The following is a 24306-nucleotide window of genomic DNA, read 5'->3' as shown; positions in this document are numbered from 1 at the left end:
AGGTTTTAAATACACTAGAGGAAAGATAGTTAAAAACACTTGAGGAAAGATAGTTATAAAAACTAGAGGACAGATAGTTAAAAACACTAGAGGACAGATAGTTAAAAACACTAGAGGAAAGATAGTTATGAACACTAGAGGAAAGATAATTATAAACACTAGCGGAAAGATAGTTATAAACACTAAAGGAAAGATAGTTATAAACACATGTCATTTTGAGAAAATGGCAGATGAAGATAGGCTAATGCAATTAAAATGTACGTTCCATAAATATGACCATTTGTTTCACAGGAATTAAACTCTTGTTCATAAATTTTTATTTTATTTTTTTATTTCACCTTTATTTAACCAGGTAGGCAAGTTGAGAACAAGTTCTCATTTATAATTGCGACCTGGCCAAGATAAAGCAAAGCAGTTCGACACATACAACGACACAGAGTTACACATGGAGTAAAACAAACATACAGTCAATAATACAGTATAAACAAGTCTATATACGATGTGAGCAAATGAGGTGAGATAAGGGAGGTAAAGGCAAAAAGGCCATGGTGGCAAAGTAGATACAATGTAGCAAGTAAAACACTGGAATGGTAGATTTGCAATGGGAGAATGTGCAAAGTAGAAATAAAAATAATGGGGGTGCAAAGGAGCAAAATAAATAAATAAATAAATAAAATACAGTAGGGAAAGAGGTAGTTGTTTGGGCTAAATTATAGGTGGGCTATGTACAGGTGCAGTAATCTGTGAGCTGCTCTGACAGTTGGTGCTTAAAGCTAGTGAGGGAGATAAGTGTTTCCAGTTTCAGAGATTTTTGTAGTTCGTTCCAGTCATTGGCAGCAGAGAACTGGAAGGAGAGGCGGCCAAAGAAAGAATTGGTTTTGGGAGTGACTAGAGAGATATACCTGCTGGAGCGTGTGCTACAGGTGGGAGATGCAATGGTGACCAGCGAGCTGAGATAAGGGGGGACTTTACCTTGGAGGGTCTTGTAGATGACATGGAGCCAGTGGGTTTGGCGACGAGTATGAAGCGAGGGCCAGCCAACGAGAGTGTACAGGTCGCAATGGTGGGTAGTATATGGGGCTTTGGTGACAAAACGGATTGCACTGTGATAGACTGCATCCAATTTGTTGAGTAGGGTATTGGAGGCTATTTTGTAAATGACATCGCCAAAGTCGAGGATTGGTGGGATGGTCAGTTTTACAAGGGTATGTTTGGCAGCATGAGTGAAGGATGCTTTGTTGCGAAATAGGAAGCCAATTCTAGATTTAACTTTGGATTGGAGATGTTTGATATGGGTCTGGAAGGAGAGTTTACAGTCTAACCAGACACCTAAGTATTTGTAGTTGTCCACGTATTCTAAGTCGGAGCCGTCCAGAGTAGTGATGTTGGACAGGCGGGCAGGTGCAGGCAGCGATCGGTTGAAGAGCATGCATTTAGTTTTACTTGTATTTAAGAGCAATTGGAGGCCACGGAAGGAGAGTTGTATGGCATTGAAGCTTGCCTGGAGGGTTGTTAACACAGTATCCAAAGAAGGGCCAGTAGTATACAGAATGGTGTCGTCTGCATAGAGGTGGATCAGAGACTCACCAGCAGCAAGAGCGACCTCATTGTTGTATACAGAGAAGAGAGTCGGTCCAAGAATTGAACCCTGTGGCACCCCCATAGAGACTGCCAGAGGTCCGGACAGCAGACCCTCCGATTTGACACACTGAACTCTTTCAGAGAAGTAGTTGGTGAACCAGGCGAGGCAATCATTTGAGAAACCAAGGCTGTCAAGTCTGCCGATGAGGATGTGGTGATTGACAGAGTCGAAAGCCTTGGCCAGATCAATGAATACGGCTGCACAGTAATGTTTCTTATCAATGGTGGTTAAGATATCATTTAGGACCTTGAGCGTGGCTGAGGTGCACCCATGACCAGCTCTGAAACCCGATTGCATAGCAGAGAAGGTATGGTGAGATTCGAAATGGTCGGTAATCTGTTTGTTGACTTGGCTTTCGAAGACCTTAGAAAGGCATGGTAGGATAGATATAGGTCTGTAGCAGTTTGGGTCAAGAGTGTCACCCCCTTTGAAGAGGGGGATGACCGCAGCTGCTTTCCAATCTTTGGGAATCTCAGACGACACGAAAGAGAAGTTGAACAGGCTAGTAATAGGGGTGGCAACAATTTTGGCAGATAATTTTAGAAAGAAAGGGTCCAGATTGTCTAGCCCGGCTGATTTGTAGGGGTCCAGATTTTGCAGCTCATTCAGAACATCAGCTGAGCAGATTTGGGAGAAGGAGAAATGGGGAAGGCTTGGGCGAGTTGTTGTGGGGGGTGCAGTGCTGTTGACCGGGGTAGGAGTAGCCAGGTGGAAAGCATGGCCAGCCGTAGAAAAATGCTTATTGAAATTCTCAATTATGGTGGATTTATCAGTGGTGACAGTGTTTCCTATCTTCAGTGCAGTGGGCAGCTGGGAGGAGGTGTTCTTATTCTCCATGGACTTTACAGTGTCCCAGAACATTTTTGAGTTAGTGTTGCAGGAAGCAAATTTCATGTTTATTTAAGATGGTTAGGAAGGCATTTTTAAAAAATATCCAGGCATCCTCTACTGACGGGATGAGATCAATATCCTTCCAGGATACCCCGGCCAGGTCGATTAGAAAGGCCTGCTCGCTGAAGTGTTTCAGGGAGCGTTTTACAGTGATGAGTGGAGGTCGTTTGACCGCTGACCCATTACGGATGCAGGCAATGAGGCAGTGATCGCTGAGATCTTGGTTGAAAACAGCAGAAGTGTATTTAGAGGGCAAGTTGGTTAGGATGATATCTATGAGGGTGCCCGTGTTTAAGGCTTTGTGGAGGTACCTGGTAGGTTCATTGATAATTTGTGTGAGGTTGAGGGCATCAAGTTTAGATTGTAGGATGGCTGGGGTGTTAAGCATGTTCCAATTTAGGTCGCCTAGCAGCACAAGCTCTGAAGATAGATGGGGGGCAATCAGTTCACATATGGTGTCCAGAGCACAGCTGGGGGCAGAGGGTGGTCTATAGCAGGCGGCAACGGTGAGAGACTTGTTTTTAGAGAGGTGGATTTTTAAAAGTAGAAGTTCAAATTGTTTGGGTACAGACCTGGATAGTAGGACAGAACTCTGCAGACTATCTTTGCAGTAGATTGCAACACCGCCCCCTTTGGCAGTTCTATCTTGTCTGAAAATGTTGTAGTTTGGAATTAAAATGTCTGAATTGTTGGTGGTCTTCCTAAGCCAGGAATCAGACACAGCTAGAACATCCGGGTTGGCAGAGTGTGCTAAAGCAGTGAATAGAACAAACTTAGGGAGGAGGCTTCTAATGTTAACATGCATGAAACCAAGGCTATTACGGTTACAGAAGTCGTCAAAAGAGAGCGCCTGGGGAATAGGAGTGGAGCTAGGCACTGCAGGGCCTGGATTCACCTCTACATCGCCAGATGAACAGAGTAGTAGTAGAATAAGGGTGCGGCTAAAAGCAATAAGAATTGGTTGTTTAGAACGTCTGGAACAGAGAGTAAAAGGAGGTTTCTGGGGGCGATAAAATAGCATCAAGGTATAATGTACAGACAAAGGTAAGGTAGGATGTGAATACAGTGGAGGTAAACCTAGGTATTGAGTGATGAAGAGAGAGATATTGTCTCTAGAAACATCATTGAAACCAGGAGATGTCATTGCATGTGTGGGTGGTGGAACTAGTAGGTTGGATAAGGTATAATGAGCAGGACTAGAGGCTCTACAGTGAAATAAGACAATAAACACTAACCAGAACAGCAATGGACAAGGCATATTGACATGAAGGAGAGGCATGCTCAGTCGAGTGATCAAAAGGGTCCAGTGAGTGGAGAGGTTGGTTGGGGGTCACGGCGATTTAGACAGCTAAATCGGTAGCAAGCTTGCATAGGAGCAAGCTAGCATAAGATGGAGGTCTGTTATTAGCCAACTCTTGCGTTCCGTCAGTAGATTAGTGGGTTTCCGTGTGGTAGAGGGGATGAATCCAAATCACACAACAACAACAAAAATAAAAACAATAGATATAGTTATAGAGGCCCAAGAAGAAAAATAAATCAATAAATAAAAATAAAATAAAAATTGTCCGATTGTCTATTCAGATAGCAGCCGATAAGATAGCCAACGGCTAGCAGGCCGCAGATGAGCACCCAGGCAACGTTGCGCCGGAGGAGCCAGCCGGAAAGTTCCCTCGGGTAGACAACGTCGGCAGTCTAGCCGTGAAGGCCCGGTGGGGCTCCGCGTAGGCAGCAAAACGGGTCCGGATAGGTGACTGCAGCCCAGGAGTGATTGATGGAACTCTTCAGCTGGCTAGCTCCGGAACAATTGATGTTAGCTCCGGAATCGACGAAAGCCGATAGTCACACGGATAGCAGCTAGCTAGCTGCGAGATCCAGGCATGGACGTCCAGAGCCAGCGGCCGAAATCCAGGGACATGGAGAGAAAAATTGGTCCGATATGTTCCGCTCCGAGCCGCGCTGCGCTGCACCGCGCCGTACAAAACTGGCGATAGATTCTCGAGCCAAAGGACAGCCGATGACCACAAACCGTGGTCAGCTGAGTACCAACGATTAGCCAGTAAATAAGCTAACTAGCTTCTGAACTAGCCCCTGAACCAGCTTCAGAGTAGCTTCTGGACCAGCTTCTGGCTAGCTCCCGGCTAGCTTCTGGCTAATTTCTGGCTAGCCTCTCGGAGGATCACAGATCTGAGGTAAATAATACTTTTTTATATAAATATAAATTGGTGAAACGGATTGCAGGAGAGTGTTCTGAAGATGAGTTTTTGGAAAATTAAAAATGTATGTGAAAAAAAAGTTGTAAATATATATATATACGGGACACGACAGGACAAGGACAAAAATACGTCTGAACTGCTATGCCATCTTGGGAGAGTGTGCATAAATCACTTCGAAACTGAAAAATAAACATCAAATCTACCTTTTACAAATACATTAGCATGTTTAATACATTTGTTTCAAGCAATAGAGCATATGCTTTGAATACTGGTCTGTTGGCCAAATATTCAGTTTTGGGCAAATTCTCATATCACTTTACTCAATTTGTCACATACAAGAATTTTGTATGGCTGTTGAAATGTGCAGAACAGAAATAAGCTATGCCTGCCACAAATGTAAGGACCTCTTTGAGCTGTTGCTGGTGACGCTTTACTTTCTTGACTGTGTCATGGGACCTGCGCCCACGCTTGGCACACTCCATTGAAGCAGCATCAGCTATCACAACTCTCACAATCTCTGATTGCTCCAGTGTCACCAAAGTGCTATCAATCCACAATTTGTTCATCACATTTGTTATAGCAGTGGCTCCCTCATTGAATGTGGCTACTGCCATAGAGGCTGCTCCGTCAATGCGGCTTATGCCCATGAAGACAGTTTTGGGGCATCACGACCATATTACAGACATTTATTTGCATTCTGGGTTCCTCCGTGCTACATTCTTTTGAGGACGTTATCATTTGACATCCTATGATATACAGGTACCATTTTCTGTGCAACCTCAATATTGAAAAATGTATGGCCTCCAAGGTTTTTGTGACAGGGTGAATCTTTACCATTTTCTATGGCTCACTGGTACTAGCACCAATGCACACACCTATCCCGTAGTTGGAAGTGAATCCTTTCTTGAGCCAAGTGCCATCAAAGGATACATGAATGTCTATAATGGCATCCTCATCCTCCTTCAGAAACTCTGCTATGTCTGGGTCTATATCTGCGTATGCTCTTCTAATTATCTTTGCAGCGCTCTCCATTGACTGTAGCCCTCTCTGAATCTCTGCAACTAAAGTGGGGGGGAAAGTACTTATGTCTGTCGACATTACAGACATAACTGCAGGACTAAATATTAACATACGAGCATGTATTTACTTTATGTAAAGCTAATTTCTCACTTATCACATTTGGCTACAGCCCAATGAGACTGTAGGCCTATGTGAGTCTCATTGTATAGTTATGTTTTCCTGTCACTCTGTTTTATTAACTTTGAATACATTTGCTGGAGCAAGGAAATGAATATATTTACACAACAAGTCACCTGGCAATACTGGGCCACTCTCCCTTTTTATTTACCTGTCATTCTCCTCTCATGTCTCTGATATGAGCTGAGACGCAGGGAAGGAATCCCTAGGACTTTGCTTATTTTCTTTAGAGCTGCATAACCAAGTCCACGTTTGTGGGCTAGAAGAACCATCCTCACATTTAAATCAAATACCACATCTCCCCTGGAGCACTCCTGCAGCCTGGATGAAATGTAAACACTCCTCCTAAATGCATCCCGATCACCTTCACAGTCTGCACATTCTATCATGACAGAATTACAGAATCACTGGTTGATGAAGTCTATGGTGATTTTCAGTCCAGTGTTTAGACACTTCAAATCATGTACAAGTTGGTTTTTTTGAGACGTGGAATAAAAGCCACTGCTGGCTGGCTGCTGTCTGGTTGATCGCTGCTAGTTGTCTTCTTCATTTCAACTAATTTGCGTCTCAATGCGCTGCTGCGGGCTACTTCCTTTTCCTGCTCCACCTGTACTGCCACTGCCTCGATCGGCGGATCAGGCACATTGTTTCTGTCATTCACTGCTTTTCTTGCATTGGCTAAGTGAGGTCGTCTATTTTTATGCACATACTGTAGGTATATTCTTCGAGATTTTCTCATTTACTCTCTCTTTACGTTGATTCTTCGCAGGAGATATTTTCAAACAGGGAAGTGCTGCGCAGCACGTGAGGCATTTTAACCAATCAGGTTGCCGGAAAGGGCCTTTAAATGCCAGTGACCAATCGGATGTCACGAAAAGACTCATCTTTCAGCACGAAGCACTACTTCTACAAAGGATATCGCCATGTATGGACTAGCTAACGATATGCTCCGGAAAAAAAGCTTTTGAATGATATACGATTTAACATGGACAGTTTTAAAAATAGCGGTTGAAGTTCTACATGAAACATGCTATCAAGAACAACATTTATGTTAGGTGTAGTTGACGGAGTTGAGATAAAATTATACAAATAAAGTATTGTGCTTATAAACCCAGGGTCATTACAGTATTTCTATACATTATTGCCTATTTATTTGTACATTTTATGAAAGTAGGGAAGTTATGGTTGCAAAATATCCCAAAATTTGAAAATTGACCAATGGAAGCAAAATCACAATTTTTGCCTGTGGTGCCTGGCCTTAAAAACACTAGAGGAAAGATAGTTATCAACACTAGAGGAAAGATAGTTATAAACACTAGAGGAAAGATAGTTATAAACACTAGAGGAAAGATAGTTATAAAAACTAGAGGACAGATAGTTATAAACACTAGAGGAAAGATAGTTATAAAAACTAGAGGACAGATAGTTATAAACACTAGAGGAAAGATAGTTATAAACACTAGAGGAAAGATAGTTATAAAAACTAGAGGACAGATAGTTATCAACACTAGAGGAAAGATAGTTATAAACACTAGAGGAAAGATAGTTATAAAAACTAGAGGACAGATAGTTATAAACACTAGAGGAAAGATAGTTATAAACACTAGAGGAAAGATGGTTATAAACACTAGAGGAAAGATAGTTATAAACACTAGAGGAAAGATAGTTATAAACACTAGAGGAAAGATAGTTATAAACACTAGAGGAAAGATGGTTATAAACACTAGAGGAAAGATAGTTATAAACACTAGAGGAAAGATAGTTATAAACACTAGAGGAAAGATAGTTATAAACGCTAGAGGAAATATAGTTATAAAAACTAGAGGACAGATAGTTAAAAACACTAGAGGAAAGATGGGATGTAACCCCTTCTGGTTTGTATAACTTTATGTCCTCCACACAGTCGTCTCAGGCAGATAATGAGCTTGCTTGGCTTGAGGCCTGACCGTAAAAGCAGCATGTTAGGATACAACTGTTGTTTCTGGCCTCAAGCTCAGTACCAGTACTACCATCGAGTCACTGACACAAATAACCATATACTGACTTTCCCCCAAATGGCTTCTTCAGTTGTGCATTGTGTTTCTGTAATTAATTCAAGTAAATATGCGTTCATTGTGAAATGACCCTCTGCTATTATTTAGTTGGAATTGATAGTGTTCAAAATTGTAAATTGATTAAAATGTATTTAAAATGTGTTTTCACTTGTTCCTTTGCAGGCGAGGATGACAGCTTGGCCCTCAAGGGGAAACTGACCGTGGGGGACATCTTCAGGAAGAACTTCAAGGTTCACGACCCTGAGGCCAAGTGGATCAACAGTGAGTACTCTATTGATGTCGTAGAGGGGTGGTCATGAGACATCCATATGGGTGATACGTCATGTATTCACTGTGGACATTCAAACAGGGTCATACATTTCCCACCAAAAGGTAAAGTTATGCTAATTAACCTGAGTTTAAGACACATATTGAATAATCTGTTGGGGTTGGCAGTCAAATAACTAAGGCAATTGTGACTATATAGTAGGAACTCTGTTTTCAGTTGGTTGATGTATAGGTTTAACTGAACATCAGGAAAGTTTCAACACGGAGTTCCATTGAATTGAATAGAACACTTCCACTTCCTACACTGCTAGCATCGATTTGGAATCATTATTGCAATGGTGTGAAAAACATTGATTGAGCCCTTTGTTCTACTAACAACACCTTCTGCACCAATGATCTCATTGCCCATCAGTGAATCAGCTCATCTTTAGATGTTAGCAAACACAATGTAATGAGTGTGTGTTGAATCAATGTCATGTGAAACGGCTCATCTCACTATCTTGATAGGGGTGGTTTTACCACTCTCAGATCAGTGAATCGAATACACCAGCTCATCTCTCAATGTTCACAACCATGCTGTAATAATGTATGTTACAGTGTTGAATCAACGTTAGTAAGGAGCTCTGTGCTCTGTTATATGGTGCTCTGTTATATAATACAGAGGGGTGATACTATGGGTGATCTGACCAACTCAAATGATTAAAAAGCAGATTTTTTTCAGTCAGTGTTGAACAGAGTTAGAGATTCCCAATGCATGTGCTCAGTCCTCTACCGACTGCCTAAAAGGGTTACATTAAATGGAACCAGTGTGTTTCTGAGACCACTTTCTCAGCCAAGCCTTAGATGACAGCAATTAGAACTAGCTGCGTGTGCCTGCGTGTGTGCGTGCCAGCCAGTGTGTAGGAGTCAGTATAGTCAAAAAAATGTCAAGGATTACAGGGGTTGACAGGACTTGCTCTATCCTCTTGTGTAAAACAGTGAAAGAGTGCGTGAAGTCTCCAGTCGATCACATGAAAGTGAAGTGTGTTTTCTAGTTTTTATTTAATTTTTGTAATTTTCTATTTTAGTTAACCTTTATTTAACGAGGCAAGTCAGTTAAGAACAAATTCTTATTTACAATGACGGCCTACCAAAGGGCAAAAGGCCTCCTGCGGGGATGGGGGCTGGGATTAAAATAAATACAATATAAATATAGGACAAAACACACATCACAACAAGATAGACAACTCTACACAAAGAGAGACCTAAGACAACACCATAGCAATGTTGCCTGTGAAAGAAAAGAAAACTTTGACTGCAAGACACATTATATTAACCAACTGCTGGTTTTAATAGAATGATCAGGGCCTGACTCCTAGAGGCACTTTACAGCCAAAGGATTAATGAAGCAACTTTGATATAACTCATGCCTAATGAAGCTGTCTTCTCCTATCAGCCAATAGTCTCGCCTAAAGAGGGTGCAGATGGGAGAGAGTACACTGAGTATGCCCAGGCCTGTTCAAGTACTGTACAACGCTTCCTTTCTTTATTCTTCCCTTCCCCGTCCTTGATATAATCACTGATCTGACACATTTTGGCGGTTGAGATCAAAAGCCTCTAAACATACTGCTTTCACCAATTCAGTACCATCTGATCATTAGTGACTGTCTTACACCCAGTGTTTTTTGGGACACATAAAATGGTTAACAAATCTATGAAAGTGAATGAGTTGCAGTAAACGGCAAAAAAAGTAGGCACTGTTTGGATGTTAACATCTTTGCTTCTTTAAAAGTCATTCTCCTCAGGAAATGTTCCTCATTGCATGAAACACCAAGCAATTAATACTATAGTATTTTCCTGTGTCAATAGAATGCTGCGTTCTGTCACTTTGATAAGCTGATTAATAATAGCCTCCATACGTCCTCCATACTGTAGCCTACGTGGCAAGCATGAAATGGGAGTCATCTTAAAGATATGCTTTTCTACTGTAGCTGTTTATGGTTGACAGACAGCAACCTGCCTGCAGAGAAAGTCTTCTTAGGGACCCTGTAGATGCAGCTGCCAAAGATGGAAAGAGACTAGAGGTTCATTATCGACTGATTATTTGATGTTCGTTAGCATGTCATATTCATTTAGCGATGTGCAGAACGCCGAGCATTCAGAACTTGCAATTATTAGCTTTCGATGACAGGTCTGGAATTTACATTTTTTGTAAACCTAATTTAACCTGGAATTATATATTTTTCGACATTGTTGAGCCATCAATCAATTTCCTGGGAGACATTTGTAATTTCACCTCTAGAATTTATAATGAGTCAATGAGTTTTGTTTATTTTGTTGCTGATAAGTCCAAATCCTTTTGGGGTATTTTATGGCAATATAAGCTGAGTTCATTATGAATTCAGACAGCACAAGATACTCATTGAATACCCCTGCGACCTTGTTTTATCACAATCTTTAACAGTAACCAGTGGTGTAAAGTACTTAAGTAAAATTACTTTCAAGTACCACTTAAGTCATTTTTTGGAGTGTCTTTTCTCTTTTTTTACTATTTTTGACAACTTTTACTTTAACTTCAGTACATTTGTAATGAAAATAATCTACTTTTTACTCCATACATTTTCCCTGACACCCAAAGTTACATTTTGAATGCTTAACAGGACAGGAAAATTGTCCGTTCACGCACTTATCAAGAGCACACCCCTGGTCATCCCTACTGCCGCTGATCTAGCAGCCTTACTAAACACAAGTTTATCCCAGTAATCTATAAAAGTAACCTTGTTTCATCACAATCTATTAATAGGTTGCACCTCCGTCACTCGGTTGCGTCATGCCATTGTTATGAACGTTCTCAATCCATCCTCTATCAGCGGCGCCATAGTGGTGCCCTAAAGTGGTGATAAGCCCAGTCATTCTGGACGGATGCTAACTAATGTTAAAATTACACTATATTGCCTGGAAATACAATGACATTGCCAAAGTAGTAAAATATTTAGTAGGAGACAACTTTTCCAGCATTATTATGTCGTCAAAATTACTTTAGACAGATGCCAATGTTGTCATTTGCTAGCAAAGTTAGTCAAAAATAGCCAGCAATGCTAACGTTAGCAAGCAAAAATCCTGTGGCTTCCCCTCAATCTTAGCTAGCTATCTAACGTTATACTGCATCTAAAGATAATCTGGTGACATCAAAATGACACAAGTTTTACCTACTAATTATATTTCCAAGCCACTGTAATGCACTTTTGATGAAATCTTCATCGACGATGCATTGACGATGCATTGAGTAGAATGCTCAGTCTGGCATCAGTCCAAAACGACGGTTCAAAACAATATTTTGACGAAACATGCAACCCATGGATAACAGTAACCTTGTTTCATCACAATCTATAACAGGAACCTTGTTTCATTACAATCTATAACAGGAACCTTGTTTCATCACAAACTATAACAGTAACCTTGTTTCATCACAATCTATATCAGGAACCTTGTTTCATTACAATCTATAACAGTAACCTTGTTTCATTACAATCTATAACAGTAACCTTGTTTCATTACAATCTATAACAGTAACCTTGTTTCATCACAATCTATAACAGGAACCTTGTTTCATCACAAACTATATCAGGAACCTTGTTTCATCACAATCTATAACAGGAACCTTGTTTCATCACAATCTATAACAGTAACCTTGTTTCATTACAATCTATAACAGTAACCTTGTTTCATTACAATCTATAACAGTAACCTTGTTTCATCACAATCTATAACAGGAACCTTGTTTCATCACAAACTATAACAGTAACCTTGTTTCATTACAATCTATAACAGTAACCTTGTTTCATCACAATCTATAACAGTAACCTTGTTTCATCACAATCTATAACAGGAACCTTGTTTCATTACAATCTATAACAGGAACCTTGTTTCATTACAATCTATAACAGGAACCTTGTTTCATCACAATCTATAACAGGAACCTTGTTTCATCACAATCTATAACAGGAACCTTGTTTCATCACAATCTATAACAGGAACCTTGTTTCATTACAATCTATATCAGGAACCTTGTTTCATCACAATCTATAACAGGAACCTTGTTTCATTACAATCTATAACAGGAACCTTGTTTCATTACAATCTATAACAGGAACCTTGTTTCATCACAATCTATATCAGGAACCTTGTTTCATTACAATCTATAACAGGAACCTTGTTTCATTACAATCTATAACAGTAACCTTGTTTCATCACAAACTATAACAGGAACCTTGTTTCATCACAATCTATAACAGGAACCTTGTTTCATCACAAACTATAACAGTAACCTTGTTTCATCACAATCTATAACAGGAACCTTGTTTCATCACAATCTATAACAGGAACCTTGTTTCATCACAATCTATAACAGGAACCTTGTTTCATTACAATCTATAACAGTAACCTTGTTTCATTACAATCTATAACAGTAACCTTGTTTCATCACAAACTATAACAGGAACCTTGTTTCATCACAAACTATAACAGTAACCTTGTTTCATCACAAACTATAACAGGAACCTTGTTTCATCACAAACTATAACAGGAACCTTGTTTCATCACAAACTATAACAGGAACCTTGTTTCATCACAAACTATAACAGGAACCTTGTTTCATTACAATCTATAACAGTAACCTTGTTTCATTACAATCTATAACAGTAACCTTGTTTCATCACAAACTATAACAGGAACCTTGTTTCATCACAATCTATAACAGGAACCTTGTTTCATCACAAACTATAACAGGAACCTTGTTTCATCACAAACTATAACAGGAACCTTGTTTCATCACAAACTATAACAGTAACCTTGTTTCATCACAAACTATAACAGGAACCTTGTTTCATCACAAACTATAACAGTAACCTTGTTTCATCACAAACTATAACAGGAACCTTGTTTCATCACAAACTATAACAGGAACCTTGTTTCATCACAAACTATAACAGGAACCTTGTTTCATCACAAACTATAACAGTAACCTTGTTTCATCACAAACTATAACAGGAACCTTGTTTCATCACAAACTATAACAGTAACCTTGTTTCATCACAAACTATAACAGGAACCTTGTTTCATCACAAACTATAACAGTAACCTTGTTTCATCACAAACTATAACAGGAACCTTGTTTCATCACAAACTATAACAGGAACCTTGTTTCATCACAAACTATAACAGGAACCTTGTTTCATCACAAACTATAACAGTAACCTTGTTTCATCACAAACTATAACAGGAACCTTGTTTCATCACAATCTATAACAGGAACCTTGTTTCATCACAAACTATAACAGGAACCTTGTTTCATCACAAACTATAACAGTAACCTTGTTTCATCACAAACTATAACAGGAACCTTGTTTCATCACAAACTATAACAGGAACCTTGTTTCATTACAATCTATAACAGTAACCTTGTTTCATCACAAACTATAACAGGAACCTTGTTTCATCACAATCTATAACAGTAACCTTGTTTCATCACAAACTATAACAGGAACCTTGTTTCATCACAAACTATAACAGGAACCTTGTTTCATTACAATCTATAACAGTAACCTTGTTTCATTACAATCTATAACAGTAACCTTGTTTCATCACAAACTATAACAGGAACCTTGTTTCATCACAAACTATAACAGGAACCTTGCATCACTGTTTGCCTCCATGGAACTCTCCTACATTAGCCTGGTCCCAGATCTATTTGTGCTTTCTTGCCAGCTCCTATGGTTATTGTCATGCCAAAATGACCATAGAAGTTGGCAACAGCACAAGAGATCTTGCACCAGGTTACTTCTGTATATACATGTATTTGCCCTTAAAAATGTCATCCACAGTAGGCAGAAATAGCGCCATGGCCGCCACCTCACCACCGTTGTTATTATTTCTGTTGCAGAGCTGAGGAGCGTTGTTAAAATAAATTGCAGCACATATTGTGCTCCTCTATCGCTCGTGCAATGATGTCCGAGGGGAAAAAACTGTTCGTTGTTTGCAGTAACTTCTTTGTTGTCGTAATATTGCAAATAGACGTGGCTGTTTCACCATGAAGGATTTCAGCTTTAAAGACCCCCATCACCATTCTAAACAAATCCACCGCCCATCATCATTGGATTTAGTCCGCTACATCATTTTTCTATTAGTGTAGCCCATTGATATTCTGTGTATGTCTATCTCCAGCAAAAAATCACAATCAAACGCATGCAGCAAAAGCATCAACATAATTTTCATCCAGCAATAATAAATGTAAATCTGGTTCAATATTATTGCATGGTTTCTAGCAGCTGCTCTCTGTTTGAATGAAGCAGTATAACCTTGTACGGCTATACTGACTTCCACACACTGGTCGACACACACACACACTCCTGTCCTCCTGGCTGATGTATGCTAAACATGTAGGGAGAAGAGATTTGCTGAACGCCATCAAGCAAACAGACATGATTGGCCAAATAAGTATCTTTTAACCTTGATCAGAGCTGATGACTGACCTGGGTGGTGATTTGCCTGAGAGCAGCACCACAAGCAAAGTAGTGCCCCCTAGTGTCAAAGCTTCATTTTACAGCTTAATTTTATACAGTGCAAGTCTTTCATTATATTCAGATTAGGATTTTAATGGTGACCCGTGACCTGATTCAATACGGCCCGCGGAATCATGCTCAGATCACATAAAGAATTTGTGATAGTAAAGTTTTGAAAAACGTATTTGTTATTTAAATTAAAAGCTGAATGAACACTCGCCTTTGTGTAATGATTTAGCTCCCACCGCTTGTGGGACATTTATTTTGAAGGCACATATAAATAACAACTACACGAGGACAGAGAGTGACTGACAGGCTGGCACACGTATCACAGTTACAAATAGTAGCTAGCTAGAAATTGCACAAAAATTAGTTTTTCAAAGATTTCAAAGAAAAGGAAAGTAGACAATGAATGTAGGGGTGTTCCAGCAAGAGTCAAAATATTTCTTTATTGAGGTATCAGGGAAGCTGTGTGCTTAGTGTGCAAAGAGAGCATCACTGTCTTGAAAGACTACAACTTGTCACTACACTTCCAGACGAAGCATGCAGAGAAATATAGGAATCTGTCTTCTGAGCAGAGGGCAAGTGCATCGATAGAGTTGCTTTCTCAGTTGCAAAAGCAGCAAGGACTTTTCAGAAAGCAGTGTTCAGCAAACAACGGAATTGCGAGAGCTAGCTATGTACTGTCCCACCAAATTGCTAAACATAGCAAGCCATTCGCTAAGGGAGAATTCATTAAAGAATGTTTAATTGACTCTGCATCAAAACTTTGCCCCGACAAGAAAGAGTTGTTTGAAAATGTTTCCCTGTCAAGATGTTGAGGACATCACAGATAATATGGACCAACAGTTGAAAGACAAGGTAAAGGATTTCACCTATTTCTCCTTGGCCCTGGATGAGAGCAGTGATGCACGTGACATGGTGCAGTTGTTGATATTCTTACGAGGCATAACCCCAGACTTTGAAATTACAGAAGAGCTTGCTTCAGTGCTGTCAATGAAGAGCACAACCACAGGGAAAGATTTATTGGAGGAGGTTAATAAGTGTGGGGCAAAGCTGGGACTGAGTTTTGAAAAGTTATCCAATGTGACCACTGATGGGTGCCCAAACTTGACAGGAAAAAATGTTGGCCGTTTGAAAAGGATACAAGATCAGGTAGCTGAGCTGAACCCAGATCAGAAAATGATTTGGTGCTCTGAAAATGTGGTCTAAAAATTAGGCATGTTGTGGATACAGTCACTAAAGTGGTAAACTTCATAAGAGCAAACTCTTTAAACCACAGGCAGTTTGTCTCACTGTTGGAAGGGACAGAGTCGGGTCATGTAGATCTCCCCTACCACATAAATGTGACATGGCTGAGTTTGGGGAAGGTGCTTAAAAGGGTGTGGGACCTGAAGTCGGAGATTGCTGAGTTTGGGGAAGGTGCTTAAAAGGGTGTGGGACCTGAAGTCGGAGATTGCTGAGTTTGGGGAAGGTGCTTAAAAGGGTGTGGGACCTGAAGTCTGAGATGGCTGAGTTTGGGGAAGGTTCTTAAAAGGGTGTGGGACCAGAAGTCAGAGATTGCTGAGTTTTTGCAAATGAAAGGAAAATATGTGGATTTCCCTCAACTGCAAGATAAAGAATAGTTGACTGATTTTACCATCACCGTGAACATTATGGCCCTCATGAATGAACTGAATTCCAAACTACAAGGGAAGGGCCTTTTTGCACATCAGATGTACAGCCTTGTCAAAACCTTCAAGGGAATATTACTCCTCCTGACCCGCCAAGTAGAAGCCAACAATCTCACCCACCTTCCGACACTACTAGTCTGTTCCCTATCAGATGACCTTCTGACACTACTAGTCTGTTCCCTATCAGATGACCTTCTGACACTACTAGTCTGTTCCCTATCAGATGACCTTCTGACACTACTAGTCTGTTCCCTATCAGATGACCTTCTGACACTACTAGTCTGTTCCCTATCAGATGACCTTCTGACACTACTAGTCTGTTCCCTATCAGATGACCTTCTGACACTACTAGTCTGTTCTCTATCAGATGATCTTCCGACACTACTAGTCTGTTCCCTATCAGATGACCTTCTGACACTACTAGTATGTTCCCTATCAGATGACCTTCTGACACTACTAGTCTGTTCCCTATCAGATGACCTTCTGACACTACTAGTCTGTTCCCTATCAGATGACCTTCTGACACTACTAGTCTGTTCCCTATCAGATGACCTTCTGACACTACTAGTCTGTTCCCTATCAGATGACCTTCTGACACTACTAGTCTGTTCCCTATCAGATGACCTTCTGACACTACTAGTCTGTTCTCTATCAGATGATCTTCCGACACTACTAGTCTGTTCCCTATCAGATGACCTTCCAACACTACTAGTCTGTTCCCTATCAGATGACCTTCTGACACTACTAGTCTGTTCCCTATCAGATGACCTTCTGACACTACTAGTCTGTTCCCTATCAGATGACCTTCTGACACTACTAGTCTGTTCCCTATCAGATGACCTTCTGACACTACTAGTCTGTTCCCTATCAGATGACCTTCTGACACTACTAGTCTGTTCCCTATCAGATGACCTTCTGACACTACTAGTCTGTTCCCTATCAGATGACCTTCTGACACTACTAGTCTGTTCCCTATCAGATGACCTTCCGACACTACTAGTCTGTTCCCTATCAGATGACCTTCTGACACTACTAGTCTGTTCCCTATCAGATGACCTTCCAACACTACTAGTCTGTTCTCTATCAGATGACCTTCTGACACTACTAGTCTGTTCCCTATCAGATGACCTTCCAACACTACTAGTCTGTTCCCTATCAGATGACCTTCCAACACTACTAGTCTGTTCTCTATCAGATGACCTTCTGACACTACTAGTCTGTTCTCTATCAGATGACCTTCTGACACTACTAGTCTGTTCCCTATCAGATGACCTTCTGACACCACTAGTCTGTTCTCTATCAGATGACCTTCCAACACTACTAGTCTGTTCCCTATCAGATGACCTTCCAACACTACTAGTCTGTTCCCTATCAGATGACCTTCCAACACTACTAGTCTGTTCCCTATCAGATGACCTTCTGACACTACTAGTCTGTTCTCTATCAGATGACCTTCCAACACTACTAGTCTGTTCCCTATCAGATGACCTTCTGACACTACGAGTCTGTTCCCTATCAGATGACCTTCCGACACCACTAGTCTGTTCCCTATCAGATGACCAGTGGGAGAAGTATACATCGCTGCTGCGTGCTTTGAACAGTGAGTTCTGGTCGTTTTGAGGATTTCAAAGTGTTGGAAAATGACATGCTGTTGGTTTCCTCTCCTTTCACCTTCAATGTGGATAATACTCCCACTGACCTGCAACTTGAGCTTATCGATCTTCAGTCTGATGCAGTGATTGGAGAACTATTTAAAATAATGTCACTGACGAGGTTCTATGCATCTTTCGATGAACAAAACTTTCCAACGATTAGGAGTCATGCTCAGATGTTTGTACTGTTTTGGTCAACCTATGTATGTGAACAGACATTTTCAGTGATGAAATATAACAAGTCAAGGCACAGATCATCTCTTACTGACTCTCAGCAATCCTGCGCATAGCGACGTCAGAAACTATACCTGACTTTACTGCTTTAGTCAATGCCCATCAGACACTTCACTCCTCACACTGATTCAGTAGTTTAAATGTAATGTTGAGCTTTCCCTCTTTCTTGTTGTTTGTTTTTGTGTATACCTGTTAACAAGAGTTTTGTCCATGGTGCTGAATGCACAGTGTACTTTTCCCTCTGTGTAGTTCGTTGCATGTTTAATAATGAAAATATCTACCAAAAGGAGAACATGGATGTGGTTTATTTCTGTGTATGTTAAAAAAGTAAAATAAGTAGCATATCTGGACGTGATTTACAGTAGATATATATGTCAACACAGTCATGCACATGATGTATAATCCTGTAAATGCAAAAAATATATTCTAATGTGGCCCTACATGGAAAATAATTGCCTAGGCCTGGTCTAGCAGCATAGCCGCGGGAAGATGTTTGGAGGTGGGGCCCAGGGGGAAAAAAAATGTTTTGCCTGCGCTACAGACAACTATATCAGTCCACTAATAGAGGACTAGTAAAGATCCAGCGCACTACTTTTGTGAAGAAAAAAATACAAATAAAGTGGTATAAATATTTTTGGGATTTCCGATTTTTCAGGGGGTGCTGCAGCACCCTCAGCACCCCTACTTGCCCGCGGCTATGGCTAGCACAGGATTTCCCAAACTCGGTCCTCGGGACCCCAAGTGTGGCATGTTTTGCCCTGAACACTACACAGCTGATTTGAATTATCAAAGCGTGATGATTAGTTGATTATTTGAATCAGCTGTGCAGTGCTTGGGCAAAAAACTAAACGTCCTCCCCTTGGTGTCCCAAGGACCGAGTTTGGGAAACACTGCGCTAGCAGGTAATTCTAAATTCATTAGAATGGCACGAAGTGAATACAGCAGTATCTGACCAATCCAGGCCTTCTCCTCTGTAGTCTGTGTGGTTGTGTCCCTCTTGAAAAGAAAAACTGCAATAACAAAACAAAAACTAAGTGAAGCACACTTTAACCTCAGTGACCAGTGCTAGTAATTGAATAGGAAACTATTTGAGCATAGCTAACTCAACCAACCACAACACTCTCACTGTCCTCAATAAGAAGCTTCATTATGTCCTCAATAACAAGCTTCATTATGTCCTCAGTAAGAAGCTTCCCTATGTCCTCAATAACAAGCTTCACTATGTCCTCAGTAAGAAGCTTCACTATGTCCTCAGTAAGAAGCTTCACTATGTCCTCAGTAAGAAGCTTCCCTATGTTCTCAATAAGAAGCTTCATTATGTTCTCAATAAGAAGCTTCACTAAGTTCTCAATAAGAAGCTTCACTATGTCCTCAATAAGAAGCTTCACTATGTCCTCAGTAAGAAGCTTCACTATGTCCTCAATAAGAAGCTTCATTATGTTCTCAATAAGAAGCTTCACTATGTTCTCAATAAGAAGCTTCACTATGTTCTCAATAAGAAGCTTCACTATGTCCTCAGTAAGAAGGTTCACTATGTCCTCATTCAATGTTGTGTATTAGTCGTTTCCTCACAGCAGGTATAGCAATACATATTCCTGTTAAACCAAAACCACATTCTGTGTGTTTTTAGTCTTTTCATGTTTATTGTAATTTACTCGAGGCTGCCCTATGTATATTGTACTCTTGCTTGTTGCGTTGAGTGGCGTGCTGTGGCTCTGAGACAGAAAATACAAATGTTTAAGAACGTGAACGCCATGATAAGGAGGTTTAATTTTGCAGTTATGGGGCTGGTTTGATGCCGGCCGGTGGACTCGTAGGATTCAAGCAATGGGCTGGGGGTAAAAAATGAGTCTCAGAGGCGACCTTGATCGGTGTTGCTGATAACCATAAATCAAGGTAAAAACTCCTATCCAGCCACCGGACAGGAGCCATCGGCAGCTCACACACTATTCCCTCCCATCTCCTACTTTGGGGAATAGATTCATGCAGTACGCTATATAGATATTATGGCAAGGCTCTCCGCTGTGGAATTGTATTGTTGTATTAGGGAGGCTTGACTATGGCCCCTTTCAGAGATAAGGTCGTCCTATTCAAATGGTAAACGGTTTCTTCAAGTCATGGGTTGAGGTGTAGAGCCTGAAATAAAGGAAAAGACATGGGAAAAATTTGAAGCATATGTATTTGTTTTCTTCAATAGACGTCCTCAAGATGACTAGAAAACTCAATAGAGGGTAAGCTTCCCTCCACGTATACAGTACAAAGACATGGTAATATTCCCTCCGCGTATACAGTACAAAGAGATGGTAATATTCCCTCCATGTATACAGTACAAAGACATGGTAATATTCCCTCCGCGTATACAGTACAAAGAGATGGTAATATTCCCTCCGCGTATACAGTACAAAGAGATGGTAATATTCCCTCCACGTATACAGTACAAAGAGATGGTTAGCTTCCCTCCACGTATACAGTACAAAGAGATGGTTAGCTTCCCTCCACGTATACAGTACAAGGAGATGGTAATATTTCCTCCACGTATACAGTACAAAGAGATGGTTAGCTTCCCTCCACGTATACAGTACAAAGAGATGGTTAGCTTCCCTCCACGTATACAGTACAAAGAGATGGTTAGCTTCCCTCCACGTATACAGTACAAAGAGATGGTTAGCTTCCCTCCATGTATACAGTACAAAGACGTGGTAATATTCCCTCCACGTATACAGTACAAAGAGATGGTAATATTCCCTCCACGTATACAGTACAAAGAGATGGTTAGCTTCCCTCCACGTATACAGTACAAAGACGTGGTAATATTCCCTCCACGTATACAGTACAAAGAGATGGTTAGCTTCCCTCCACGTATACAGTACAAAGAGATGGTAATATTCCCTCCACGTATACAGTACAAAGAGATGGTAATATTCCCTCCACGTATACAGTACAAAGACATGGTAATATTCCCTCCACGTATACAGTACAAAGAGATGGTAATATTCCCTCCACGTATACAGTACAAAGACGTGGTAAGCTTCCCTCCACGTATACAGTACAAAGAGATGGTTAGCTTCCCTCCACGTATACAGTACAAAGAGATGGTAATATTTCCTCCACGTATACAGTACAAGGAGATGGTTAGCTTCCCTCCACGTATACAGTACAAAGACATGGTAAGCTTCCCTCCACATATACAGTACAAAGAGATGGTTAGCTTCCCTCCACGTATACAGTACAAAGACATGCGTGAATATTATTCACAATCTGACCTCTATCCTAAAAGATCAATAATATTTGTACAAACAGAGAGGATAAGGAGCAGCTTAAATAGAAACCTGAGCTGTAATTCATGTCTACAATTAAGCCATTTAAATTCAGGGTATACATCCTGCAGGGGTCAATTCTGGGTCCTGTACTTTTTACTGAAAAATGTCACCTGCACTTTTATAACGATGATACTGTTGTGTATACTATTGCCCTCACTGTTGACCAGGCTCTATTTGAACTACAGTCTGCCTTCATTGTTTTACAGAAAAACAAATCAAACATTTTTTTATGCTAACAGATCCCTCTGTACGTATTAAATTATAGTTTGCCCCCACGCTTATAAGCTATGTGTTTGTGGATTGACTGAAGTGAATCAACCTACGGCAGCCAAGGTGATAATGGCTGGGATACATTTTGCTTGTTTTTGCTGATCTCCAAATAGCATGTTTTAGTTTTTAAATTGTATAGAAATGCAGTAAAATTGCTTCAACTTTCTTAAAATGTCTTGGGGGGGTGTTAATAGCCCATTAGCTATACAAATAGCTGCTATACTCACAGTAACTCAGCACCCGGGATTAAAAACTATAATCTAACACATACAGAGGGACCTGGTAGCACAACAAATATTTTATTAACAAAAGGTAACAAATAGGTTTGCTTTACAGATCATTTTGCCATGGGGTGGGGAGACGGTTTCGCAGTTTTAAAAGCAAATTTCCTGCAATTCTAAACATTTTGCCATGACTTAAGCCATGCTAATATGATATCTGAATGAGAGTGACTAACAAAATCAATGTGGGCCCCTGGGCGCGTGCGCTGCATGCCAGGTCGGTAATCTGGACATGATTACTACAAGTTTAGATAGCTGGCAAAACTAACTACACTAATTAACTTTTTTAAATTGTCTTTACTGGCATAGGCTAAATACAGTACCTTCAGAAAGTATTCACACCCCTTGGCTTTTTCCACATTGTTGTGTTACAATTTTTATTTATAAAAAATAAAATTAAAAATAAAAGTTGAAATGTCTTGAGTCAATAAGTATTCAACCCCTTGGTTATGCCAAGCCTAAATATGTTCAAGAGTAAAAATTCACATAAAATGTTTAAGTCCCATAAGTTGCATGGACTCTGTGTGCAATAATAGTGTTTAACATGCTTTTTTTAATGACTACCTCATCTCTATACCCCACACATACAATTATCTGTAAGGTACAGAGGTGCAGTACATTTCAAACACAGATTCAACCACAAAGACAAAAAAATGGCACTTCATGGTAGATAGGTTAAAAAAAGAAGACATTGAATATTAAAATTTGATTTAACCTTTATTTAACCAGGTAGGCCAGTTGAGAACAAGTTCTCATTTACAAGTAGTGTGACAAAAAACAACAACACAGAGTTACACATGAGATAAACAAAAGTACAGTAAATAACGATAGAAAAATGTATATACAGTGGGTGCAAATGAAGTAAGGAGGTAAAGCAATAAATAGGCCATAGTAGCGAAGTAATGACAATTTAGCAAATTAACACTGGAGTGATAGATATGCAGATGATGATGTGAAAGCAGAAATACTGGTGAGCAAAAGAGCAAAAAAAGTAAATAAAAACAATATGGGCATGAGGTAGGTAGTTGGATGGGCTTAAAGTTAGTGAGGGAGATATAAGTCTCCTACTTCAGCGATTTTTGCAATTCGTTCCAGTCATTGGCCGCAGAGAACTGGAAGGAAAGGACGCCAAAGCAGGTGTTGGCTTTGGGGATGACCAGTGAGATATACCTGCTGGAGCGCCTGCTACGGGTGGGTGTTGTTATGGTGACCAGCGAGCTGAGATAAGGCGGAGCTTTACCTAGCAAAGACTTATAGTTGACCTGGAGTCAGTGGTCATGGCGACGAATATGTAGCAAGAGCCAGCCAACAAGAGCATACAGGTCGCAGTGGGGGGTGGTATATGGGGCTTTGGTGACGAAACGGATGGCACTGTGATAGACTGCATCCAGTTTGCTGAGTAGAGTGTAGGAGGCTGTTTTGTAAATGACATCGCCAAAGTCGAGGATCGGTAGGATAGTCAGTTTTGGCAGCGAGAGTGAAGGAGGCTTTGTTGCGAAATAGGAAGCCGATTCTAGATTTAATTTTGGATTGGAGATGCGTAATGTGAGTCTGGAAGGAGAGTTTACAGTCTAGCCAGACACCTAGGTATTTGTAGTTGTCCACATATTCTAAGTCAGAACCGTACAGAGTAGTGATGCTGGTCGGGCGGGCGGGTGCGGGCAGTGATCGGTTGAAGAGCATGCGTTTAGTTTTACTAGCGTTTAAGTGCAGTTGGAAGCCATGGAAGGAGTGTTGTATGGCATTGAAGTTCGTTTGGAGGTTTGTTAACACAGTGTCCAAAGAAGGGCCAGATGTATACAGAATTGTGTCATCTGCGTAGAGGTGGATCAAGGAATTACTCGCAGCAAGAGCGACATAATTGATATATACAGAGAAAAAAGCCGGCCTGAGAATTGAACCCTGTGGTACCCCTATAGAGACTGCCAGAGGTCCGGACAACATGCCCTCCGATTTGACACACTGAACTCTATCTGAGAAGTAGTTGGTGAACCAGGCGAGGCAGTCATTTGAGAAACCAAGGCTGTTGAGTCTGCTAATAAGAATACGGTGATTGACAGAGTTGAAAGCCTT

General features: G+C 40.5%; 1 protein-coding gene across 4 annotated transcripts in view; it reads left to right on the top strand.

The window, feature by feature from the left end:
• The window catches only part of LOC110489714 (A-type potassium channel modulatory protein DPP6), a 363201-nt gene that overhangs the window by 266633 nt on the left and 72262 nt on the right, over nucleotides 1-24306 (top strand). For all 4 annotated transcript variants that reach the window (XM_021562496.3, XM_021562499.3, XM_021562495.3 and 1 more), the window contains one exon: nucleotides 8160-8258. In XM_021562496.3, the coding sequence (XP_021418171.1) occupies nucleotides 8160-8258 (99 nt within the window). The remainder of the gene's footprint in view (nucleotides 1-8159; nucleotides 8259-24306) is intronic.

This window comes from Oncorhynchus mykiss, chromosome 15 (assembly GCF_057628025.1).
Source record: "Oncorhynchus mykiss isolate SJ-2025 chromosome 15, ASM5762802v1, whole genome shotgun sequence".
Taxonomy (NCBI): Eukaryota; Metazoa; Chordata; class Actinopteri; order Salmoniformes; family Salmonidae; genus Oncorhynchus; species Oncorhynchus mykiss.
This window is presented reverse-complemented; position numbering and strand designations above follow the sequence as displayed.